The 24,099-nt window shown below is 45.7% G+C and overlaps 1 protein-coding gene across 1 annotated transcript in view; it reads right to left on the bottom strand.

The window, feature by feature from the left end:
• Positions 1–24,099, bottom strand: part of IPO9 (importin 9) — a 1,198,493-nt gene that overhangs the window by 969,454 nt on the left and 204,940 nt on the right. The window contains exon 6 of the mRNA XM_044076674.1: positions 5,896–5,982. Within this exon, the coding sequence (XP_043932609.1) occupies positions 5,896–5,982 (87 nt within the window). The remainder of the gene's footprint in view (positions 1–5,895; positions 5,983–24,099) is intronic.

Here is a 24,099-nt window from a genome sequence, read left to right on the forward strand (position 1 = left end):
TAGCAGAAGTTATTGCCACTAGAAGGGCGGTTTTCCAAGACAGAAATTTTATATCACAAGTCGCTTCCGGCTCAAAGGGACGGGCAGCTAAGGAGGACAGAACCAAATTTAAGTCCCAAGGGGGCACAGGATGAGCCATAGGAAGCCCGAGGAGCCAAGCTCCCTTAAGAAAGGACTTGCAAAGTCTGTTTGCCATTAAGGAAGGCTCTACAGAAACATGAAAATTAGAGATGGCCGCTAGTTGAACCTTAATTGTGGAGACTGAAGAGCCTGAATGAAACAATGAAGCTAGAAATTCCAAGACCTGAGGAACTGGGGCCGTAAGAGGATCAATGCCTCGCTGCTGGGCCCAAAAGGCAAACCTTTTCCATTTGCTGGAATACAGCTTAACAGTGGACAGCTTGTGGGAAGAGGACAAAATGTACATCACTTCTGAAGAAAGAGTTATCTCGAACTAAGAATGGAAGTGGAGTAACCAAGCAGCCAGTCGCAACAACCGGAGGGACGGATGAGAGTGTCCCGACTGATGAGACAACAGGTCCGGCACTGGGTTCAGAATCCAAGGGCCCTGTACCGCATACTTCTGAAGGAATGGGAACCAAACCTGACTGGGCCAGTGTGGGGCGACCAAAATCATGTAGCTCCCTACATGAAGAGCCTTCTGAATCACCTTCGAGAGAAGGGGAATGGGGGGGGGGAGGGGAGGCATAAAGCAGACCAGGGGGCCAGTTGTGGCTAGAGCGTCCCTGGGAAACTGCCCCTGGGAGGGAGTCAAACTCTCTGCACTTCGCATTGTTGGGGCTGGCGAACAAGTCGCAACAAGGGAGACCCCATTTGGCGAAGATCTGCGCAGCCACTCTGTTGTTGAGGGACCACTAATGGGGCAACAGGAGAGTCCTGCTGAGCCTGTCTGCAATAACATTGGCTTTCCCCGGAATGTGCATTGCTACTAAGAAACGTTGGGTAGCTATGGCCCAGCGCCACACTCATGGCCTCTCTACAAAGGGGGTAGGACCTGGTTCCGCCCTGCTTGTTTATGTGCCAAGCTACCGACATGTTGTCGGACAGAATGGCAATAGTACCTCGGGGGAGAGCATGATGAAGTGCTTGCAAAACCAGAAGCACCGCTCTCATTTCCAGGACATTGATGTGAAGGGTGCGCTTCGCAATCCTGCCAAGTGCCTTGGACAGACCTGTCCAGATAATGACCCCCCCACCCTATCTGGGAGGCGTCCGTGGTCACTGTGGCAACTGGGGGCTGAAGGGCGAAGGGACGCCCCCGGTCCAGGTTGGACCGACGCAGCCACCAACGGAGGTCCCGACGACAACTGTCCATAATCGGAACCAAATGGTTCAGGGGAAGTTCTTGATACGACCATTGAACCGATAATAAAAACCAGTGAAAGCGAACTGAAACGCAATGAGAGATGGCTTTAAAATAAAGGCTGTATTTATTAAATCCAACTTTCATTTGGATTTAATAAATACAGCCTTTATTTTAAAGCCATCTCTCATTGCGTTTCAGTTCGCTTTCACTGGTTTTTGTGTTTGTGTTTCTTGTTTGGCTTGGATTGAACCGATAATAGCCATTGCAGCACCCGCATGTGCAGCCTGGCTAACGGAACTAGGAGAATAGTCGCGGCCATCGTGCCCAATAACTGAAGAATCTGGCAGGAACTCGAAATTTGGGTAACAAGTTTAGAATCCGAGATTGTAGGACCTGAATTCTTTCTGATGGCAAAAATGCCCGCATCCTTTTTGTGTCTAACTCTGCGCCTATAAAGGTGATACGCTGAGATGGCTGCAGCACAGATTTTTCCCAATTGAAAGTGATTCCCAGCGAGAGACCCAAAGTTACTGTGGCCATCAGCGCTCGAATCAGTAGATGCTTGGAGGTGGCAGTGAGGAGCCAGTCATCTAGATAGGGAAACACTTGGAATCCTAGACTTCTCAGATGAGCTGTCACCACTGCCAGACACTTGGTGAACACCCTGGGGGCTGTGGTGAGACCAAAGGGCAGTGCACGAAACTGGAAATGACTGGTTCCTAGGCGGAAGCGTAAATGACTCCTGGACTCTTGACGTATCAAAATGTGATAGTAAGCGTCCTTGAGGTCTATGGAGCACATCCATACATCCTTCTCCAATAACGGGAGAATGGACTGAAGGGTGACCATCCGGAACATGGACTTTTTCACAAAACGATTTAATGAGCTTAGGTCCAAAATGGGCCTTACGTCCCCTGTCTTTTTTGGCACCAAAAATAATCTCGAGTAAGTTCCTGATCCGATCTGGTCGGCGGGGACGGGCTGGATGACCCCTTTGCTTATCAGCTTTGAAACTTCTACGGCTGCTTGATCCCGTTGACTGGGTGGCACGTCCGGGATTCTCCTTGGAGGATGGGGCTTGAAGGGGATGAGGTAGCCTCCGGTTACAATGCGAAGCACCCACTGATACTTGGTTATAGATTCCCAGGCCTGTGGGTGTTTCACAAAACGACCCCCGACTGGGTCCGGAGAAGCACAGCTGGGCCACATCCTAGGGATGTTGAGGGTAGGAGGAACCACGAAAGGAATCGCGGTCTTCAGTGTTACGGGGGCCTCTGCCACCTCTGGGGCGGCGTCTTCCTGAATCCCCCCCCCCCCGCCTCTAGAGGGGGGATCCCCCAGTGGAGTAGGGAAGAACTTTTGGGATTTTCTGAACCACATTTTCCCTCCTCTCTGGGCCTTGGGGTAAGGTCTAGAGGGAGCGGAAAAACGGGCCCCAACTGCAGTCAAGGTCTTGCCCTCCTGCTCGCACCGAGTAAGTGTGTCCTTCACCTTGGGTCCGAACAGAGAGGACCCATCAAAAGGGGCATCGGCGAAGGAAGACTTAAAGGCCTCCGCAAGTGGACACAAGTGTAACCAGGCTCGTCTCCTCAGAGCCACTCCTGTGCCCGCTGCTCTACTCGCCCCTTCGGCTGCATAGGAAATGAGCCTCATGGACGAGTTGACTATAGAAGATAGGGTAGTCATCTGGGCGCCTACGGTCTGGGCTAACACCTCAGGAAGATTACCCGCAAGAGACTCTCCCAACTCCTTGAGGAGGTCCCTTTGGAGCCTGGTAAAATAACAGATAGTTCAGCGACCGCAGGGTAAAGGTCGCTGAAGAAAGGGTACGCTTCCCGTACCTATCCATGCTCCTAGAGTCCTTATTAGGAGGATGAATAGACGTTGAAGCCTCTGCCACGTCCTGCTGAGTGGCAGATGCCACCACCATCGCATCAACTGCAACACCCTTAGTGAGGAATTTCTTCTGGGGAGAGGCTGAAAGGAACTTACTAGGTCTGGCAGGCACCGGTTCCACTGTATCAGGATGCTCCCACACCCTCAGAGAGATTAAATCTAACTCCTCGAAGGGTGGAGACACCCAGGAGGAGGAGGGCTGGGCCCAGAAGGCCTTGAGGAAGACTGACTCCTCAGCGGTAGGGGCTTTGGATTGCCAATCGTCTCTGTCTCAAGATCTCAAGGATATCCGAGAAGGAGACGTCATCCGAGGACGATTTTGGGGACCCCTCCGCATCATCGAGGTCAGTATCTGAAGTGACTGACTCATCTTGGGAATCAACGTGCTTCCTCTTGCAGTTTCTTCCTTGGGGGTTCATCCAAAGCAGATTCAGAAGGACCCCCCCCGGAAGAAGGGAACCCTCTAAAAGGGTATCCTCAGGCCCTGTGGCCCCACTGTCGTGGGAAAGAACGTCACCAGAGGCACCAGTACCCAGATCTAGGGACGGTGAGGTAGAAACTTGCTGAACCGGCAAGGTCATGGCCAGCGCACTCCTCATGGCCTCAAACGCAGGACCTCCAGACTCTGCAGAGGGCACTTGCTGAGAGACTACGACAGTACCAGGAATACCTGTGGCCGATGCTCCGAGGGGAAGACTGGGCATCGAAGAGGTCAGCTCCACAGTGTTGCCCTCGGCCCCAACCGAGGAAGACCCGGTACCAAACCCTGACACCGAGGACAGGGTAGAAATGAAGGTCGGAGCAGAGAAACTCCGAGGGGGTCTCTGCTCAGACTGGACGATTCCGCTACGTTCTACCAGCACCGACTCCAACGGCTCCAAGGGGGTCGGAGGAGGAATCAAATGCACGGAATGGGGAATCGGCTCCGAAGCAGAGTGGGCTGGAGCAGAGATCATTTTAGTAAAAATTGGGGACTGGAACAGCCTCTGGATAACCCTATCCAAATCCGAATCAGACAACCTAGAGGATTTGGAGGAAATAGACTGGGGCCGAGAAGACTTCTGCCTCTGCTCCGATAAAACAGGGGACCAGCTCCGAAAAAGTTCCAACACTATCGGATCCGAGATCGGAACAGTTTGTAAAGGTGTCGGCGCCGAAGGCGGCTCCGGGGCAGAGGGGGAAGAGTCTGAGCTGCACACCTCCAACAGCTCCAAAACCAAAGGAGCCGAAGTAGGTGATTGGCCTCTCTGTGCACTAACCTGCGGCTCTGACACCAATGGAGCCGAGGAAAGAGGCGCCGAGGCAGACCCTTCAGCCATCGGCTCCGAAGCCATTGGAGCCGAGGAAGAAGAGGTCGATCTATGTTTCTTGGATGTTGGGTCCGACGGACTGGTCGGAGCCGACGATCTATGTTTCTTGGGTGTCAGGCCCGACGGGCTGGTCGGAGCCGACGACCTTTTCTTTTTAGAAGCTGGAGATGAAGCCAACGCTTCCTCAAATGAAGGCTTAATAAGACCTCTAAGTATTAGCTTGTTTTTTCTTTCCTGAAGGACAATGGAAGAAAAAGCGTGACAAACACTGCATGTATCTTGTAGATGTTTGGGCCCTAAACAGTACACGCAGACAGCATGGCTGTCTGTGATAGACATTTTATAATTACATTTAGCACATTTTTTAAACCCTGATTTCTGCTCCTTAGACATCTTGAACCAGGTAGAAAAAACAGATAATAGATCGAAAACGCTACAATACAGTACACAGAAGTAGACTAAAGTACGGGCTAAAGCCCTCTAACTTAAGCGGGCTTAGCCCGATACAACAGGAAAAACAGTCACACAACCAAAGTAAAACACACAGCAAAGGGCAAAGGCCCTCTAATTTAAACGGGCCTAGCCCAGTATACTAGAAGCACGAAAAAAATATAAAATCCTAAAATTCACAAAACTGAGAAACAAACGCTCACAAAGCTGTTAAAACAGCTGTTTGTTGAAAAACTGACAGAAACCCTAGTCAAAAAGACCAAAAAGGTGAAGAAAATACACTTGGCTCCAGCCAAGTCGAGACCACGTCCAGCTTGAAAAGCAGCAAACGAGATCTGGGGAAGCAGGTGTGGTGCATTCTGGGATAAGGGGGAGCCCAGCCAATGAGAGACTTCATTCTAGTGTACAGTGGCAGAGTCGGAGCCGATGGATCGGCTCCGAACCCATCTGTTATGAATGTAGGCGAGATAGGATCCCATTACATCTAAGGGACATCTGACTTTTCAGAAACTATAACATTAAGTTAGCTCCTTTTCTGAAAATGTCTGGAATGTCATGGAGTAATACAGGATTAAGAGTACTTAGTAATACTACACCATAGTAGCAATTTACTCGATATTCATCCTCTGGTATTACAGAAAACAGCAATTATTTACTATGGGCATGCTTGCAGTGATGGGAAGAGAACTCAGGCACAAACGATAATGCTTACAGTGAAGTTTCTGAAGCAAGGGAAAGCCGAAGATAATAAAGATGAAATGCGGACAGGGCCAGCACCTGGAGTGTCGTGCATTCATGCAAAACAGCACAAACTGACAATGGTGCAGGGATACTGCAAGTCTTTAAAGAGTGCTCACAAACTACAAAAAATGGTGAGAAATTGAAATGCTGAATTCAGTGAAGATTCCTTACCTTTTCTACTTCTTCAATAGCACAGATTAAGTTGGCACAAGTAGTAAATATTTCTACTGCACGAGATCTTGTCCTAATACTGTACACCTGCAAGGAGAGAGAAAATTAGAAGTTGGTTACTGTGGGATAACTACTGCTTTACCTTCTGCCAAAACAGTAACTGCATTACAGCCATCCACAAGGACAAAAACTTAAATTTAGAATTTCTTCACTAATTACTAGCATAGCAAAAAGTAAATGCTTTGTGTACAGAAATATGCAATAGAAGTAAGCACCATCTTAACAGACAGTAATGGTCAAGAAAGCCAGAAATAGGAACACTAAACGTCTGAGAACTAAAACAACCTGAAGGAATGATAAATGACTAAATGTAAGGCTATGTGACCAAAACTGAATGGTGATAAGCGATGCAAAAAGTTTTGAAAGAAAACTGGGGATCTAGGTTTATGGGTAGGTACTTGACAATCACACCACCAAATGTCAATTTACTTTGTCTCAGAGGGACAGATACACGGGCCCAAGAAAAATATCAAATGACCATCCATCCAACTATCCATGACTGCAGCTCAGGTACTGCTTTGCTTAGTGTGTAGGTATAATTTATTCCCCAAGTAGAAAACACATTGGAGGACTGGCCATCTGAAAGATTTTAGCAGCCCTTACAAGACAGCTGTAGCAAAAGTACCCCATATTCTGAAGATAATGTCAAAGTTGATTTTGGAGATAGTCAAAGTTGCATTGTCTGGAAAAAAAAAACAAGTGCGGAGACGGTAGCAAATTCTAATAGGGCTTAGGTGCCAAAACCCCTGAAAGGAAAGGTTTTTAATGCTGTTGCCCTAGATGTGTGCACCTGACATGCCCTGGTGCAATTTTTTTTTTTATTTGAAAAGAACAAAATGATGTCATGCTAGACGTTTGGTTTGCAGATTGGTTTTATTTACTTACAAATGCGTTTACCGGTGTAGAATACTGAACAACCAATTACAAGCTCTGCCTGGGTTACATCATAATATTACAGTCTGCAGTATACAATTAACTGTTTAAATTTAGGAGGAAGCCTAGACAATCGAACAAAACATTACACAGAAAATCTAACAACCCAAAATGTATTCACAGTTACATAATCAGAAAAGACTAGGAAGAAAATACAGTTGCGTACCTACTATAAATGTAGATGTTGAGTGTATTCACTGTTGCAGTCATTACTCTTGGGTTATCCTGCTGGCAGGCTACCCGCAGTCGGCCTGAATTCCAAAGTCCAGGTCCGGCGTCTGTTGCTGTCACCTCTTCCCAGACATCAGTGCGCCAGGGGTATAAAAGCAGCAGCAAACGCCATTTTCTTCATTTTTTCTTGTCCCAGATGTCAGGTGCCACCAAAAGGGTAGGCTAAATATATTATTCCAATAAACATACATGCAGTAAAGAAATATTTCCTTAGTCTACAAGCAAATACACCACATAGGTTGCACAGAATAGAGAAGTACAGATAAACCCCAGCATAAGAAAGGGGGACGGAGGGAGGGTAACCTGGACTGCAACAGTGAATACACTCGAACATCTACATTTATGGTAGGTACACAACTGTACTATGTTCATAGTGTTTTCACTGTTGCAGGCATTACTCTTGGGTTGAATCCCAAAGCTGAGGATGGGTGGCTGAGCTAAATAGGATTAGGAGAGGCTATGAGGCCCTGCAGCACTGCAGTGGCAAAGCCTGCTCTGGATTTAGAGTAAAGAGGTAAGTGGTAGTGCTTTGTAAAAGTGTGCAATGAACTCCAAGTTGCAGCCTCTAAGATGTCTTTGGTTGGTACTCCTCTGAAGGCTGCTGCTCTGGTAGAATGAGGCCTAATGCCCTTAGGCACTGATTTGCCATGCTGGGAATAGCAGAAACTGATGCAATGACCTATCCATTTAAAAATAGACTGTTTTGAGATGGCCTTTCCTTATGATCCTGCAGCATATGACACAAAGTTGCTCAGTCTTTCTGAAAGCTTTAGTTCTAGAAGTGTAGCTGCCTGTGTATGTCCAAAGAATGCAGAATTTTCTCACTCTTGTTCTGTGGGTTTGGATAAAAGGTAGGCTAGTGAATGGTTTGGTTGAGGGCCACACTGGACACCACCTTAGGCATAAATGTTGGGTTTGTCCTCAGAGAAACCCTGTCTGGATGAAAAATGATAAATGGTTCCACAGCCATGAGTGCTTGTAACTCCAAGACAAGTCTTGCAGGTGTTATTGTTAGGAGCAGAGCTGTTTTCCAGGATAAGAATTTTATATCAGCTGTTGAGGCTGGCTCAAAGGGAGGCAGTGCGAGTTTTTCCAAGATATAATTGAGGTCCCATGTCAGAATTGGAGCTCTCCTTGGAGGCCTGATGTTTTTGGCCCATCTGAGGTACTGCCTTAAGGGATGAGAAGAGATGGGTGGTTCCATATTGTAATGGGCTGAAATGGCTGAAGCATGAATCTTAATTGATGAAAAATAAAGGTCTTTGCCCAGCATCTCAGTTAGGTATTGTAAAATCTGAGAAATATTTGGTACATACCTGTCAATGCCTTGTTCCTGGTTCCAAACACAGGATCTCTTCCATTTTTCTGCACAAGATTTTCTGGTACTGGGCCTCCAAGATAACATCCATAACAGCTTTTGAAAGAGGAGTGTTCTGAATGCCTACATTATCCGCCAAGCTGCCTGATTTAAGGTCCCGAGTTGACTGTGCAGGATAGGACTGTTTTGTTGGGTTAGCAAGTGGGAAAGTTTGAGGCAATATCCATGCTGGACCTTGAGACAAGCTCTTTAGGACTGGGTACCAGTGCTGGCGTGGCCAGTCTGGTGCAATCAGCATCATTTATGGCTTCTCTTGTCTGACCTTTAGGAGTACCTTGGGAAGGAGAGGTAGTGTAGGAAAGCATATACTGTTATGTTTTTCCAGCTGAAGGATAGGACACCCACTCTCCATCCTTGTTTGTGATGAATCCTTGTGCAAAATCTCTAATTGGCAGTTGTGAGGGGAGGCAAATGGATCTATGTATGGGCATCCCCATTTCCTTGTTATCATGCTGAAGACTTGTGGATCTAGTTTCCACTCGTGGGGATCCATGAGGTTTCTGCTTAGTCTGCCAGAGTATTTGTTTTTCCTGGCAGGAATTGTGCTTACAGGTGAACTTGACAAGTCAATGCTGTGTCCCACAAGGTCATTGCTCATCTGCAGAGGGGATAGGAATGTGTGCCCCCCTGCTTGTTTATGTACCACATGAGCTGTCCTGGATGAAGTAGGTCCTTGAAAGCTGTCAGGGCATTCTGAACAGCTAGCATCTCTTTTTGATTGATATGAAGATGCATCTGGCTTGCAGGCCATGTGCCCTGAATACATTTTCCTGCCATATGGGCCCCCCAGGTATAATCTGATGCGTCCGTTGTCAATGTTTGCCTGGCTGTGGGTAAAGTGAATGGCAGACCCTTGTTGTGGTGACAGGCCTGTGCCCACCATCGAAACTCCTGTTGCAGGCAGGGAATAAGGGTAATTACTGTCTCCAGGCTGTGGCAATGCTGAGTCCAAATACTCTTTAGATACCATTGTAGTTTCCTCATATGCAGTCTGGCATATGGAATTGATAGAATGCAGGATGCCATGAAGCCCAAGGCCTGCAGGATTTTCCTTGCAGATAACTGGGTCTTTGTTGCCAACTTTTTGAAGTAAGAAGTCAGTTGCCTTTGTCTGGCGTGAGATAAGCCATCTGGGCAGTTGTATTTAAGCTTGCACCCAGGAATCTCTTGAGGGTACTAGTTTTCATTTTTCGTTTACTGTGTACCCTAAGCAAATTAGTAATCTTTTTACAAACGCCAGATGCTTTAGAAGAATGTCTGTTCTCTGCTTGAATAAGGCAGTCAAAGTAAAGATACATTTGAATTCCTCTGTCTGCAAAACGCAATTACTGGTGCCAGGAATTTTGTGAAGACCCTGGGCGCAGTAGATAAGCCAAAGGGCAGTGCAGAGAATTGGTAGTGCATTGAGCCAACTATGAATCTGAGGTATCTTCTGCAAGATTGTCCGATTGGAACATGCAGGTATGCCTCTTTTAGGTCCAAAGTTACGAGCCAGGCCTTCTTGCCCAGCATGAGCAGTAGCTGCTGTAGAGTCAACATCTTGAATTTTAGGACCTCCAGAAACGTGTTTAGTATAGACAGGTCCAGTATTGGTCTCCAGGTTATGTCCTTTCTGGGCACCAAGAAAAGTAGAGTAAAATCCTTGCCCTTGCTCTTGTTGTGGTACTTGTTGAATGGCCCTCAAGTCCATGAGGACTGTAATTTGCTTTTGTGCCTCCTCATTGGATTGTGTGGCAGGTCTGGTATACCTTTTGCCCTCGGTAGCCTGTGAAAATGGAACCTGTAGCCCTGGGACACTATGTTCAAGACCCATTTGTCTTGGGTAATCATTTGCCAATTTGGTGAAAAAATTGGTAGTTTTCCCCCTAAGGGGGCTGCCAAAATAAAAGTGCTTGGATCTGGCAGAGGAAAGTCATTGGGACTGTTTCCTATAAGGTTGTGATTTGTCTTCGCTTTTGGAGGTAGGAGCACCCCACTGTTTAGGTCTGTATGATCCTTGGGGCCAAGATCTGCCTCTGGGACGTCTGTATCTGCCTCTCTGTGGCCTGTCTGACACCGGAAAGGACCAATTTTTGGAAGGCCAGTTCCTGCTAAATCTGTGTGGCTGTACCTGTAAAAAAATCCTTACCTGTCTGCATGGATTTCGCTTTAATCCTCCATTTTCTTCAACACTTCTTCTGCTTTAGCACCAAAGTATCATGCTGTAATGGAGCATCTAATAATTTTGCTTTAACATGATCAGGTAGATTCTGTTCCTTTAACCAAGCATGCCTTCCAATAACAGAACCTGTAACAGCGGCCCTGCAAGAGGCCTCCAGTGAATCATAACCACATTGCAAAGTATGCTTTCCCACTTGTTCAGTTGCATGCAATAAATCCTGCATTTCCTTGTTCTGTGAACATTCAGAATTTGTCATTTTCTGTTTTAGTGATACTAAGTATTGCTGATATTTAAGCATATGAAACTGACAATTTAAAGCCCTTACAGCCAACACAGCAGAAGTGTAAACTTTTTCCCCCCATCTGTCAAGTGCCCTAGAATCCCCATCAGAGGGGACAGGTTTATTTGCAGTGGAAGCTTTGACCCCTTTGCGACCCTGAGATATAGTTTCTGGGTCAGCAGCAGGGTTTTTATATAGGAATTTATGAGAATCTGGGACCCTGTAGTATCTGTCGGGCTTAGCAGGTGTAGGAGGTAGAGAGTCAGGGGACATACATGAAAATACTGAAAATACATCTACAATGTCTAGAACAGGTGGAATAGCAAGGGGTCTGTGCTGAGGTAATAGAAAGTCTGAGCCTTTTCTTAGATTCTGAAAAATCTTTGCTCTCCCAGTGGAAATGCTCCCTCATGGTATGCAGTGTTTCCCCAAAAGAATAATCCTCAGAAGGAGGCTGAAGGAATGGATTCTTCAACATCAGAATCCTCATCGGGAGGAATAGAATTAATCCTGTTCAGAAGAGGAATCAGAGGAAATAGAAACCTGATCAGAAGAATCATATTCCGTCTCTTGCCTAGGCCTCGTATCAGGAGGGGGATGGGAACCGCCTGAGCAAAGTAATTAGGTCTTCAGCCATTTTAAGCATCTGTTTTTTAGGCATGGTAGTCTGAGTAGAAGAATGCTGTACTTGTTTGCCTTTAGAGCTGCTTTAGTCTTTGAAGCTGAAGATGGTTTAATATACAACTGTGTAGGTCTGAAGACACCCTCAGAAGCAGATGTCTGCTCAGCGGCTCCGGACCCATCTGAGAGAATGATTTCAGAGTGTCCAATACGTTGAGTATCCAGAGGGCCAGTTCGCTCCACTTAGGAATAGGAAGCTGCCTGTGGCTGAGGTAGCGGGCGCCAGGGGCTGCAAAAGTGCTCCACTGAGAACTGGCAACTGGCCTAGCGGAGGCTTAGTCAGTCAGTTTTGGACCTCTGATGCCTATCCTTTTCCTTGCGTTTTTTGTAAACTCCGGTAGTCAGCTGTTCCAACGGCATTATATAATTAAACCTTCAGCCAAAGTAATGAAATGCAAAATCAAACAGATGCTTAATAGTGCAATGATTAAATCTAGCACAAAACCGACAGCTAGCAACGTTGTGGTCGGGGCCTAGGCAAGGAATACAGTAAGAGTGAAAATCCTTATGAGGTATTTGCTTCCCACAAGAAATACAATTGTTAACTTTTTCTGACATCGGTCTGGAGCAAGAAAAAAAAAAAAGTTTCCCCAACAGGGTACTTGGCTTTAATGAAGACTTCGGTTCTGAAATTCGGATTTGAAAATCTCAGGAGTCGGCCGACCGGCACTTGCGAACTGCTTTTGCTTCGGGCACTGTGCGGCAAGAAAGACTGAAGAAAACGGCGTTGGCTGCTTCTTTTATACCCCTGGCGCACTGACATCAGGGAAGAGTCGACAGCAACAGACGCCGGACCTGGACTTCGGAATTCAGGCCGACTGCGGGTAGCCTGCCAGCAGGATAACCCAAGAGTAATGACTGCAACAGTGAAACACGATGAAGTAGGATAAGCAGAAGCGGTGGAGATGAGTAGTTGCTGCTAGGTTAAGAAATTTTATAAAGACCAAGAATAAGAAATACAGGATTACATTATATGCAGAGTGTTTAGAGCAATAATGGTTGGTTAAAAACAAGCCTGCTCTCCCTACCCTTTGCCAGAAGCAGTTCTCTCAGACAGTTTTTTCTAAGTAGTTGCCTATGCACAGCCAATGTACAGTCCCCTCCCATTCTGGCAATAAGAAGCAACACAAGTTTGTCTGTCACTACCTTGAGCATAAAAGAGTTGGATTAGTGGACAATATCTTTCTGGAAAGGAACTGCTGGCACACAAGAGCCTATGAATTCAGAACTCGACTGAAGTTATACCCACCAAGAAGAAATTTTTCATAAAGAATTTCAGAGTTGCTGTGGCTGATTAAAGTGGTGGTGGTCATGTTGACCAGATATGCAGTTCAGGTTCCATGGAGAGACAAACCTTTCTAGGTGGTCAAATGTAGAACCCCATTAAGAAACTGTCTCACTGAACAGGATCCCAGAGAGGCAGGCTGAATTAGCAAATGTACTTCCCATGAAGCACAAAACAATCCTTATTTGTATGGAAATGACAGGTATCTGCAGACAAACATGCACATCTGGTTGGAGTCCAGCGTCCCTATTCAGTGCAAAAAGGTAGGATCATGTCCATTTTAATAGGTACAGCTTCCACGAGAAAGGCTACAAAAAACAAGGATTACAAGCACGCCCTTGGTAACCATGTGCCTAAAGGAATAAGCCACTATGCCATTCATATGGTCAACCTTAAGATCATCAGGTTAGTGAACAAGTAAAAGCTTTGTTTTGGGACAATACAGCCCCACAATAAATGGCACAGGCCTCACCCTTTCCAAGCTAAGGAAGAGTGGAAAAAACAAACTAGTTGAGTAATGTTTAGTTTTGCCTATACAGAATTACCCCAGACAGAAGGATAAAAGGAAAGGAAAGGCATACATGAAGAAAAAAAAAAAAAAAAGCAACTAAACTGAGAACGTTCCATTACCCTGGCCTCTGAACTTGACATCCTGGTAAACTGCATTTTCCAGAGAAGCAAAGTGTCCATTTATTGTGCACCCTTGCTATAAGCAAAGTCACAAATGCACCTCTATTCAGTAAAGTACAGCTGTGTACCTACCATAAATGTAGATGTTAGAGTGTATTCACTTGTTGCAGTCATTACACTTGGGTTATCCTGCTGGCAGGCGACCCATAGTCGGCCCGAGTTCCAAAGTCTTGGCCCGACGTCTGTTGCTGTCGCCTCTTCACTGCCGTCAGTGCGCCAGGGGTACAAGTGGCAACGGACGCCATTTTCTTCAGTTTTTCTTGCCCCAGATGTCAGGTGCCGCCAGATATGAAGGCTGTAAAGATAAAAAATATGCCAAACAGCCATGCATATATTACTAAAAACATTACCTTCTAAAATCAAATACACCACATAGATTGTATAGAGTTGAGAAGTACAGAATATAGTCCCAGCAAAGAGGGGGATGGTGGGTGGGTAACCAGGACTGCAACAGTGAATACAATCTAACATCTACATTTATGGAAGGTACACAACTGTACTAAGTTCATAGTGTTTCACTGTTGCAGTCATTACACTTGGGTAGAATCCCAAAGCTGAGGTAGGGTGGCTGGGTCTAGATTGGATTTGGCGAGGCTAACAAGCCCTGCAGAACTGCAGTGGCAAAGCCTGCTCTGGATTTGAAGTAGAGAGGTAGGTGGTAGTGCTTGGTAAAAGTCTGCACGGAGCTCCAGGTTGCAGCTTCTAATAGGTCTTTAGTTGGTACCCCTCTGAGGAAAGCTGCTGAAGTGGCTGCTGCTCTGGTAGAATGAGGCCTAATGCCCTTAGGCACAGATTTGCCATGTTGTGCACAACAGAAGCGGATGCAGTGTCCTTTCCATTTGGAGATTGTCTGCTTTGTAATAGGTTTTCCTTGTGATCCTGCAGCATATGCTACAAACAGTTGCTCATTTTTTTCTGAAAGGTTTTGTTTTGCCCAAGTAAAATCTTAGCTGCCTGTGTATATCCAGAGTGCAGAAGTCTTTCCCCTTTATTCTGGGGATTTGGGTAGAAAATAGGCAAATGAATAGCTTGGTTTAAGGCCACACTGGAGACCACTTTTGGCATGAATGTTTGGTTCTTCCTTAGAGAAACCCTGTCCTGGTGAAAAATGAGGAAAGGTTATACAGCCATCAATGTCCAACTCTGACACTCTTCTAGCTGAAGTTATCGCTAGGAGCAGAGCAGTTTTCCATGACAAGAATTTTAGATCAGCTGTGCTGGCTGGTTCAAATGGAGGCAGTGTTAGTTTTTCTAAAACAAAATTGAGGTCCCAAGTAGGTACTGGTGCTCTCCTAGGGGGTCATATATTCTTTGCCCCTCTGAGGTACTGTCGTAATAGAGGATGTGAAAAAATAGGAGGATCTGTATTGTAATGAGCTGAAATGGCAGAGGCATGGATTTTAATAGAAGAAAAAGATAGGCCTTTGTCCAACATCTCAGTCAGGTATTGTAAAATCTGAGGCATATTAGGGACCAGTGGGTCAAGCCCTTGTGCCTGGTTCCAAGCACAGAATCTCTTCCATTTTTCCACATAAGATTTCCTAGTGCTGGGTCTCCTGGCTTCCAAAATTACATCCTTAACAGCTTTGGAGAGAGGTGCAGTCTGAGTGGCTACATTTTCTGCCATGCTGCCAGGTTTAAGGTCCTGAGTTGACTGTGCAAAATGGCTGTTTTGCTGTGTCAGAAAATGAGGGATTTGAGGTAGAGGCCAAAGTGGGCCTTGGGACAAAATCTTTAGGATTGGGTACCAGTGCTGGTGTGGCCAGTCTGGTGCTATCAGGATCATTTTTGGCCTCTCGTCCGACTTTTAGAAGCACCTTGGTGAGAAGCGGCATTGGAGGGAAGGCATAGACTTTCAGGCTTTTCCAGTTGAAAGATAGAACATCCACTTTACATGCTTGAGAGCGACAAGTCCTTGTGCAAAATTTCTGTAATTGGCAATTGTGAGGAGAGGCAAAAAGATCTGTCTGGGCGTCCCCACTCCCTTATGTTAAACACTTGCGGATTTAGCTTCCATTCCTGAGGATCCATGAGATTTCTACTTAGTCTGCCAGTGTATTTTTTGTTCCTGGCAGGAATTGTGCTTGCAGATGTACCTGGTAGGTCAGTGCTGTGTTCCACAAAGTCATGGCTTGTCTGCATAGGGGGTAGGAATGTGTACCCCCTTGCTTATGTACCACATAACTGTGGTATTGTCAGTCTTTATTAATAATTGTCCTGGATGTATTAGGTCCTTGAAAGCTGTCGGGGCATTCTGTACAGCTAGCATCTCTTTTTGATTGATATTAAGATGCATTTGTTCCTTGGGCCACGTGCCCTGAATACATTTTCCTGCCATATGTGCTCCCCAGGCATAATCTGATGCATCCGTTGTCTGCCTGGCTGTAGGCAAGGTGAAAGGCTGTCCCTTGTTGTGGTGACAGGCCTGGGACCACCATCGAAACTCCTGTTGTAGGTAGGGAATCAAGGTTATGATTGTCTCTAGGCGGAGACAATGCTGAGTCCAAACACTTTAGACGCCACTGCAGTTTCCTCATATGCAGTTTGGCATATGGAATTAGAATGCAAGATGCCATGAAACTCGGAGCCTGCAGATTTTTTCTTGCAGGGAGCTGGGTCTCTGTTGCCATTATTTGAAAGTAATGAGTCAGATACCTTTGTCTGGCGTGAGAAGTCATCCGGGTAGTTGTATTTAAGCTTGCACCCAGGAATATTATCTCTTGAGAGGGCACTAGTTTTGATTTTTAGTTTACTGTGTACCCTAGGCAAATTAGTAGTCTTTTTTTTCAAACGCCAGGTGCTTTAGAAGAATGTCCTTGCTCTCTGCTTGAATAAGGCAGTCGTCCAAGTAGGGATATATTTGAATTCCTTTGTCTGCAAAATGCAATTACTGGTGCCAGGCATTTTGTGAAGACCCTGGGCGCAGTAGATAAGTCAAAGGGCAGTGCAGAGAATTGATAATGCATTGAGCCTGCTATAAATCTGAGGTATCTTCTGCACGATTGTCTGATTGGGACGTGCAGGTATGCCTCCTTCAGATCCAAAGTAACTAGCCAAGCCTCTTTGCCCAGCATGGGCAAGAGTTGTTGTAGTGTTAACATTTTGAATTTTGGAACATCCAGGAAAGTATTTAGGATTGACAGGTCCAGTATTGGTCTCCATGTTTTGTCCTTTCTGGGTACTAGGAAAAGTCGTGAGTGAATAGCTCCCATATCCCATATCCATAAGAGCAGCAATCTGTTTTTGTGCCTCTGCCCATTGGTTTTGTGGCAGGTTTGGCATACCTTTTGGTTTTGGAAGCGTGTGGAAGTGGAACCTGTACAACACCCATTGGTCTTGAGTGATCATGTGCCAATTTTGTGAGAAAGTGCTAGCTTTCCCCCTAGGGGTGCTGTCAACTGGTAAGAGCTTGGCATTTGCAAAGGGAAGTCATTGTGACAGTTTCCTATAAGGTTGTGATTTGTCTTCTCCTCCTTTGGGGGCTGAAGCACCCCATTGTTTAGGTCTGTAGGATCCTTGGGGCTGAGATCTGCCTCTCGGGTGTCTGTATCTGCCTCTGTGGCCTGACACTGGAAAGGACCAATTTTTTGAAGGCCAGTTTCTGCTAAATCTAGGTGGCTGAACCTGTAAGAAATCTTTCACAGTATACATTGACATTGCTTTATCCTCCATTTTCTTTAACACCTCTTCTGCCTCAACACCAAAGTATCATGCCGTAGTGGAGCATCCAATAATTTCATTTTAACATGGTCAGGTAAACTTTGTTCTTTCAACTAAGCATGTCTTAGAACAACAGTCTGTAACTGCGGCTCTACAAGAACCCTCTAATGAATCAAAACCATATTGCAGAGTATGCCTTCCCACTTGTTAAACTGCATGCAATAAATCCTGCATTTCTTTACTGTCAGGATCTTCTATATTTGTAACCATTTTCTGCTTTAACAATGACATGAGATACTGTTGATATTTAAGCATGTGAAACTGACATTTTAAAGCTCTTACAGCTAAAGTAGCAGAAGTGTAAATTTTGTCCCCCATCTGTCCAGAGCTCTGGAATCCCTATATGAGGGGACAGGATTTTTGGCAGTGGAAGCTTTAACCCCTTTAGGACCCTGAGAAATAGTTTCTGGGTCTGCTGCAGGGGTTTTGTAAAGAAATTTATGAGAGTCAGGGACCCAAGTAGTATCTGTCTGGCTTTACTGGTGCAGAGGGTAAAGAATCTGGATTCAGAAAAAAACATCTACAATATCAAGCACGGGGGGGGGGGGGGGGGGGGGCGGGGGGGTAGCCAAGGGCCTGTGTTGAGGCAATAAAAGGAAATCTCTGAGCCTCCTCTTGGATTCTGAGTAATCCTGGCTCTCCCAATGGAAAAACTCCCTCATGGTGTGCAGGGTTTCCCCAAGAGAGTAATCTTCAGGCGGTGAGGCTGAAGGAATGGATTCTTCAGCATAGTCCTCATAGGGAGGGAGAGAATAACCCTGGTCAGAAGAAGAAATGGAAACCTGATCAGAGGAATCATAATCAAGTGTCTTGCCTAGGCCTTTGTCAGGAGGGGGATGGGAGCCCCTGCTTAAAGTAACAAGGTCTTCGGCCATTTTAAGCATCTGTTTCTTTGGCATGGATGACTGTTCTAGAGAATACTGCACTTGTTTCCTTGTCTTTAATGGTGTTTTTGACTCTGCCTTTGCTGCTGTAGTAGCTTTAAATTGTAAGCTGTGAAGGTCTGTAAACACCCTCAGAAGCCGGTGCCTGCTCAGCGGCTCTGGACCCATCTGAGGATATATTTTCTGTAGGCCCAATACCTTGAGTTTTCACAGGCCTCGGTGTCTCCACGTGGCTGTCTGTTGTGGCCTGTGGCTCTGAGGTAGCAGGTGTCAGGGGCTGCGAAAGCGCCACACAGAACCAGTGACCGGCCTAGAAGAGGCTTAGTCGTCGGTTTTGGACCTTGGATGCCTGTCTTTGTCTTTGCGTTTTTTATACACAACGGCATTATGTCATTAAATCTTCATCCAAAATAATGTAAAGCAAAATCAAACAGACGTTTAATAGTGCGTTTATTGAATCTAGCACAAAACCGACAACTAGTAACATCGTGGTCAGGGCCTAGGCAAGGAATGCAGTAAGAGTGAAAGTCCTTAGGAGGTATTTGCTTCCCACAAGAAATACAATTATTAACTTTTACTGACATCGGTCTGGAGCAAAAAAAAAAAAAAAAAAAAAAAAAAAAAAGTTTCCCCAACGGGGTACTTAGCTTTATTGAAGACTTCGGTTCTGAAATTCAAGTTTGAAAATCTCAGGAGTCGGCCAACCAGCACTTGCAAACTGCTTATGCTTCGGGCACCGCACGGCAAGAAAGACTGAAGAAAGAGACGTCGGTTGCAACTTTTATACCCCTGGCGCACTGACGTCAGGGAAGAGGCGAAAGCAACCGACGCCGGACCAAGACTTTGGAACTTGGGCCGACTATGGGTCACCTGCCAGCAAGGATAACCCAAGTGTAATGACTGCAACAGTGAAACACGATGAACATCTACTCACGAGGGTCTATTTCAACTTGCCTGCCAACATTAGTCTAAGATGACATGTAATGTAAGAGGTCCTAGAGTCAGAGATTTGATGGCCAGCCTGAAAAAAGTTGAGGGTGTGTACTCCCCATGCCTGAAGTAAAACTGTTTTGTCTGTTGGGATAAGCAGGGTACCTGGCTGCCAGCTGCCATACCATTTTCAATATTTTATGATTATATCCATCATCCCATGATATTTATGGGCAATTTCCTCTGACATCTCTTATGATTCCTGAACTGAGCCTCAAAAGTTATGCCAGGGCAATTTGTAGTCAATGACTTGTTGTCCAGGACTTGTTTGAAAGGGATTGCTAGTCTAAGATTAACCCGCTGAATCCACTATAAATTCTTCCCTGATGCAAGGCAGAGTGATACAACATTAGGAAGTACTGGCAATGTTGGTACAGACTGTGCTGTAGGTACAGCTGCAGTTTTGCTAAGAGAAGTTTTGCCATTAGGGCAATCAGGATTGCGGATGCAATATAACTTAAGGTTCTGTGACATTCCCAGGCTGCAATCCAATTCAGCTGTACAAACTGGAAAACCTTAGACATGTCTCTGCCTTTGAGGAAAGGAATGCCCTTTGATTAGTGGTGTCCAAGAGGGATTCCAAGGAACTAGACCTTTTAGGATGGAGTTAGCAATGAACTGGGCATAGAACCTGGAAGGCGGCCAGGGAAGGCTGCATGGCAGACAGCTCATTTGGACACCCTCCCAAGAGGAGAGGTAATCACCCAGAAATTGGTAAATATGAATGCCCTTGGTTATACAATATACTGGACCAAAAACTGAACACACCGAGTGAAGTAGACAAAACAAAGGGCAAGGAGGTAGTGCTAATAGGCAACTCCCTGCTTAGAATACCGGTAATGCCTAAGAGCTAGGACGGTAGGAATTTTGTGATCCAAATTAAAATGAAAAAGTACACGTACTGGGATCTAAAAGGTTCATACTTCTGAACCTTGGCACTGATGTGCTTAGCTTAAGTCTATAAAAGGACCTCCAGTGAAGTAGTTCCTTAGGACTAGAAATCTTGACTAAAACACTGCCTTCCTCCTAGCCTGGTGCTCTACAACTTGGGGTAGTTATGCTCTAGCAATATTGGCTTGGCAAGCTGCTTTTGGTTCTTCTGCAAATATTTTCTGGAATCCATGATGCTACAGAAAGAATAAGGCTTCTTGGGAGCAGGTGGTTAGTAGTCCAGCTTCAAGAAAGTGTTCTGGTGTAAGCATCTTCCAAAAGCTTTAATAACTAAATGAAAAAAATTTTAGGCACTATTAATACAAGAAGTTGTCTGCACCTCCTTTGGGCGACTCCCACTTGTAATCTCATACTCTAGTCTCTTCAAATGAGAAACCTGGTTGGGGAGCAGACATTTGGTTAAACATTTGTCTGTTAAGAGTTTGAAGAATCATATTCTTTACAAGAGGAATGTTTCACTCTTTTTGGTTAGATATCCAGGACACTGATGGATAATCTGTGAGATGCTACAAGTTTTTAAAGACAAACACCTACAATCTCATCAGGAGGGACCATGCAGTTTGGAACGAGGCAGGACGGTAGGAGGGTTTGAGCATATTGGTCCTGCCCCAAGGAGTTATGGCTGCCGTTGGTGCGCTTAGTCATAGTTGGGTGCCAACTACAAAAAAGGACACTAGTTCGTTATTTACTTCTCCGACCTATAAATCTAAATTACAAGGCCTCTGACTAAGTTTGCGGATTATTGTATGCTGTCAAATCCCCCTCTGATACATTCACTCCAGCAGGAACCTGCAGCTATAAATGCCCTGTATACTGAAAATTACATAAAATGCTAAAAACGCAACATTGTCAAATTTAGCAGCGCTTCAAAAGCACCTCATTGGACCAGACAATCTCAAACCAACAATACCTTGGGACTCACTCCCTCCATGTCCTTTCTTTTGAGGATGCTTCTTTTCTTAGGTGGTAGTCAGCCTATCTGGTGAAAACCATAGCAACCCTTTAATATGCACATCCTGATTTAGGTAGTAAGGTTTCTCCCTGATGGTCTTCTGCAATGGGAGCAAAAAGCAAAGATGTGCCTTCTGCCTAAACGACACTGATGACGACTTTGATAAGTCAGGTGGGGAATCTATCACATGAAATATACTCACTCCAGAAACAAGTATTTAACCAGACACTAGACTACTTGTAGTAACTTTCAATCTGTAGCAACAGCCGATGTCCTAGAAGACAGACAGACAGACAGACAGACAGACACACAGACAGACACACAGACAGACACACAGACAGACACACAGACAGACACACAGACAGACACACAGACAGACACACAGACAGACACACAGACAGACAGACAGACAGACAGACACACAGACAGACAGACACACAGACAGACAGACACACAGACAGACAGACACACAGACAGACAGACACACAGACAGACAGACACACAGACAGACAGACACACAGACAGACAGACACACAGACAGACAGACACACAGACAGACAGACACACAGACAGACACAAGTAGGTACTAGGCTATCAGCCCAAGTAAGCCTAGCCAACAAGGTTCCTTGGCTTACGCCACCCAAGAAAGTTAATTTCCTGTGCCCCTGTTGAGCAGAGCCACAGAAGTGATGCCCAGGGGGCATTTCCCATCCAATCAAGATCTTTCTTGAAGAGTGCTAATGAGGAACTTTGCTTGACACAGATGGGTAGCTTGTTCCAAAGTATAGGAAGTCTCTGGGACAGGAATCTATCCCTCCAGCATGTCCTGTTTATTGTGGTGACAAGGTTTAGGTCCCTAGAGTGTGTAGCTCAGAGGGATTGGGATTTCTTAAAGTGTAGCATGTCCAGCAACTCTGGGTTAACATAGCTTTATATGTTAGGCAGAGATCTCCGCTGAGTAGGAGATATGCTAGAGTAAAGTTGGAGTTTTTTTGAGACAGTCAGTGTAGGGCATCTGAGGCCAGTAATCCTCTCTGCAAGGTACTTCTGTGGCCTTACCAGCTCTATAATGGGTACAATGAGTGCAGAGTAGAGGGGGACAATGACCTCTTTTCCTAGATGAGAACCCTTCAGTGAGGTGTGCCACATACGATTTTCTGACTACTGTGGCGATGTGATTATCTAAGGAGAGACTACGGTCCACCTGGGTCCCAAGGTCTCTTATCACACATTCGGTGTTAGACTGCCGTTTATGTGGTAGCTCATGGGTACAGAGTTTTTACCAAAGGGGATGACTATGCACTTTTTGGCACCGAGCTGGAGGCCATGCATCTGACACCAGGCATCTGTCTCAGTGAGGCCCTTCTGTAGGATGCCCACATCATTTGGGGACTCTACTATGGCTTCTAATTTGCAGTAATCTGAACTTAGCCAGAGGTCTTCCGTTTGCCTGTACTTCAGAGAAGTAGATATAAACAAGGAGAGGTCCCCAGGACTGAACCCTGTGGTACTCCACTTGTCATTAGTTTGAAGTCAGGTTTGAGTCTGCAACTTTTACAGTGTGGGTTCCGTCAGTGAGCCAGCTGGCAACCTATCTTGTGACAGAGATTTATAGCTAGTTTAGTGAGTTTATCTACAATTCCAAAATGGAGGATGGTGTTAAAAGCATTGGCGAGGTCAACATACGCTGTGTGAACCACGTTACCCTCAGCTACGGCTTTGGTGACTGCCTCAAAGAAGTCAATCAGGTTCAGAAGGCATGATTTGCCTTTCACAAACCCGAACTGGGTGGGGTCCAAAGTTTGGAGATTACCAATGTCTGTTTATGCGTTCCATGAGGATACTTGCATGGCCTTGCAGACCAGGCTCGTCAGTATAATAGGGCGACAGTTCCCAGGATCAGTGGTGGCTCCCACTTTGTGCAGTGGGATAACTGTTGCTGTGCACCATTCAGTTGGCACTAAGCCAGACGTGAGACTGACTGAACATGGTGCTTAGGTGGGGAGCCATTTCTTTTTGAAGTTCATGTAACAACGCAGCCTAGGATGTTGTCCGGTCCCATGGATGCTGTGTTTTTGGTTTTAGAGAGTGCAGCTTTTACCTGCATAGATGTGATTACAGGGACTCTGCAGTCTTCCTGTATAGATATGGGCCCTTTAGAGGGTGAGGGGGGTTAAAGTTAGCACTAAACCGGCCAGGATGTTGGCAATATCAATTGGTTCTGATATTTTTGTGCCGTTGTGCTGTAACTCAGAGCAGATCTGGGTGTTGCCATTGAGAATGACATAGCTATAGAATGCTTTTGCCCTTGGAATCGGTGGCAATTTTGTTTTCGTAGCTAGCTTTGGAGGATCTTATAAGGGATCTCAGCTTCTTACTGAGGCTGACCAGGGAGCGCCTTCACTCATGGGATTTTAACCTCTTTTACAACAGTTTCTTCCTTCTGTTGATAGGTTTGTTTATTGCAGGGGACCACAAGATTGGCTTCCATTATTTGGAGGACAACATCTTTGTTCCGTTTGGGGAAAGCACGATCCATGCACTTGTGCAAGTGCTTAGAGTGCATTTGTGTAGGATTCAGCAGCCCTAACTGTATTGTCCATTCCATGGGTGTCATGAAGTTTGCCACTGTCTTAAAAAGTATGAAGTTGACTTTGGAGAATTTTTTTACCATGGTTTCCTTAATGGTGGGTCTCGGCGGGATGCGGATATCTAAGGTGATTAGCTTATGGTCGGATCTGACCAACAAGGAGTTGATTTCAGGCGTGGAACACCAGTCACTCATGTTGGTAATGGCTAGGTGGTCTAGGATATTGGTGCCCCTGGTGGGGGTGTGGATAAGTTGATCCAGGGCATTGGCATCTATGAATTCCAGAAAGCTTTGAGCGAAGGAGTTGGTAAATGAGGTTTTCCCAGTTAATAGTAGGGTAATTGAAAATCACCCATTAGGGCGTTTGGTTGAACCCTAATATTTTCCAGTGTACCAAGAAAAGAGGAATGGGAATCCT

This window comes from Protopterus annectens, chromosome 7.part0 (genome assembly GCF_019279795.1).
Source record: "Protopterus annectens isolate FY-2018-M chromosome 7.part0, PAN1.0, whole genome shotgun sequence".
NCBI lineage: Eukaryota > Metazoa > Chordata > Ceratodontiformes > Protopteridae > Protopterus > Protopterus annectens.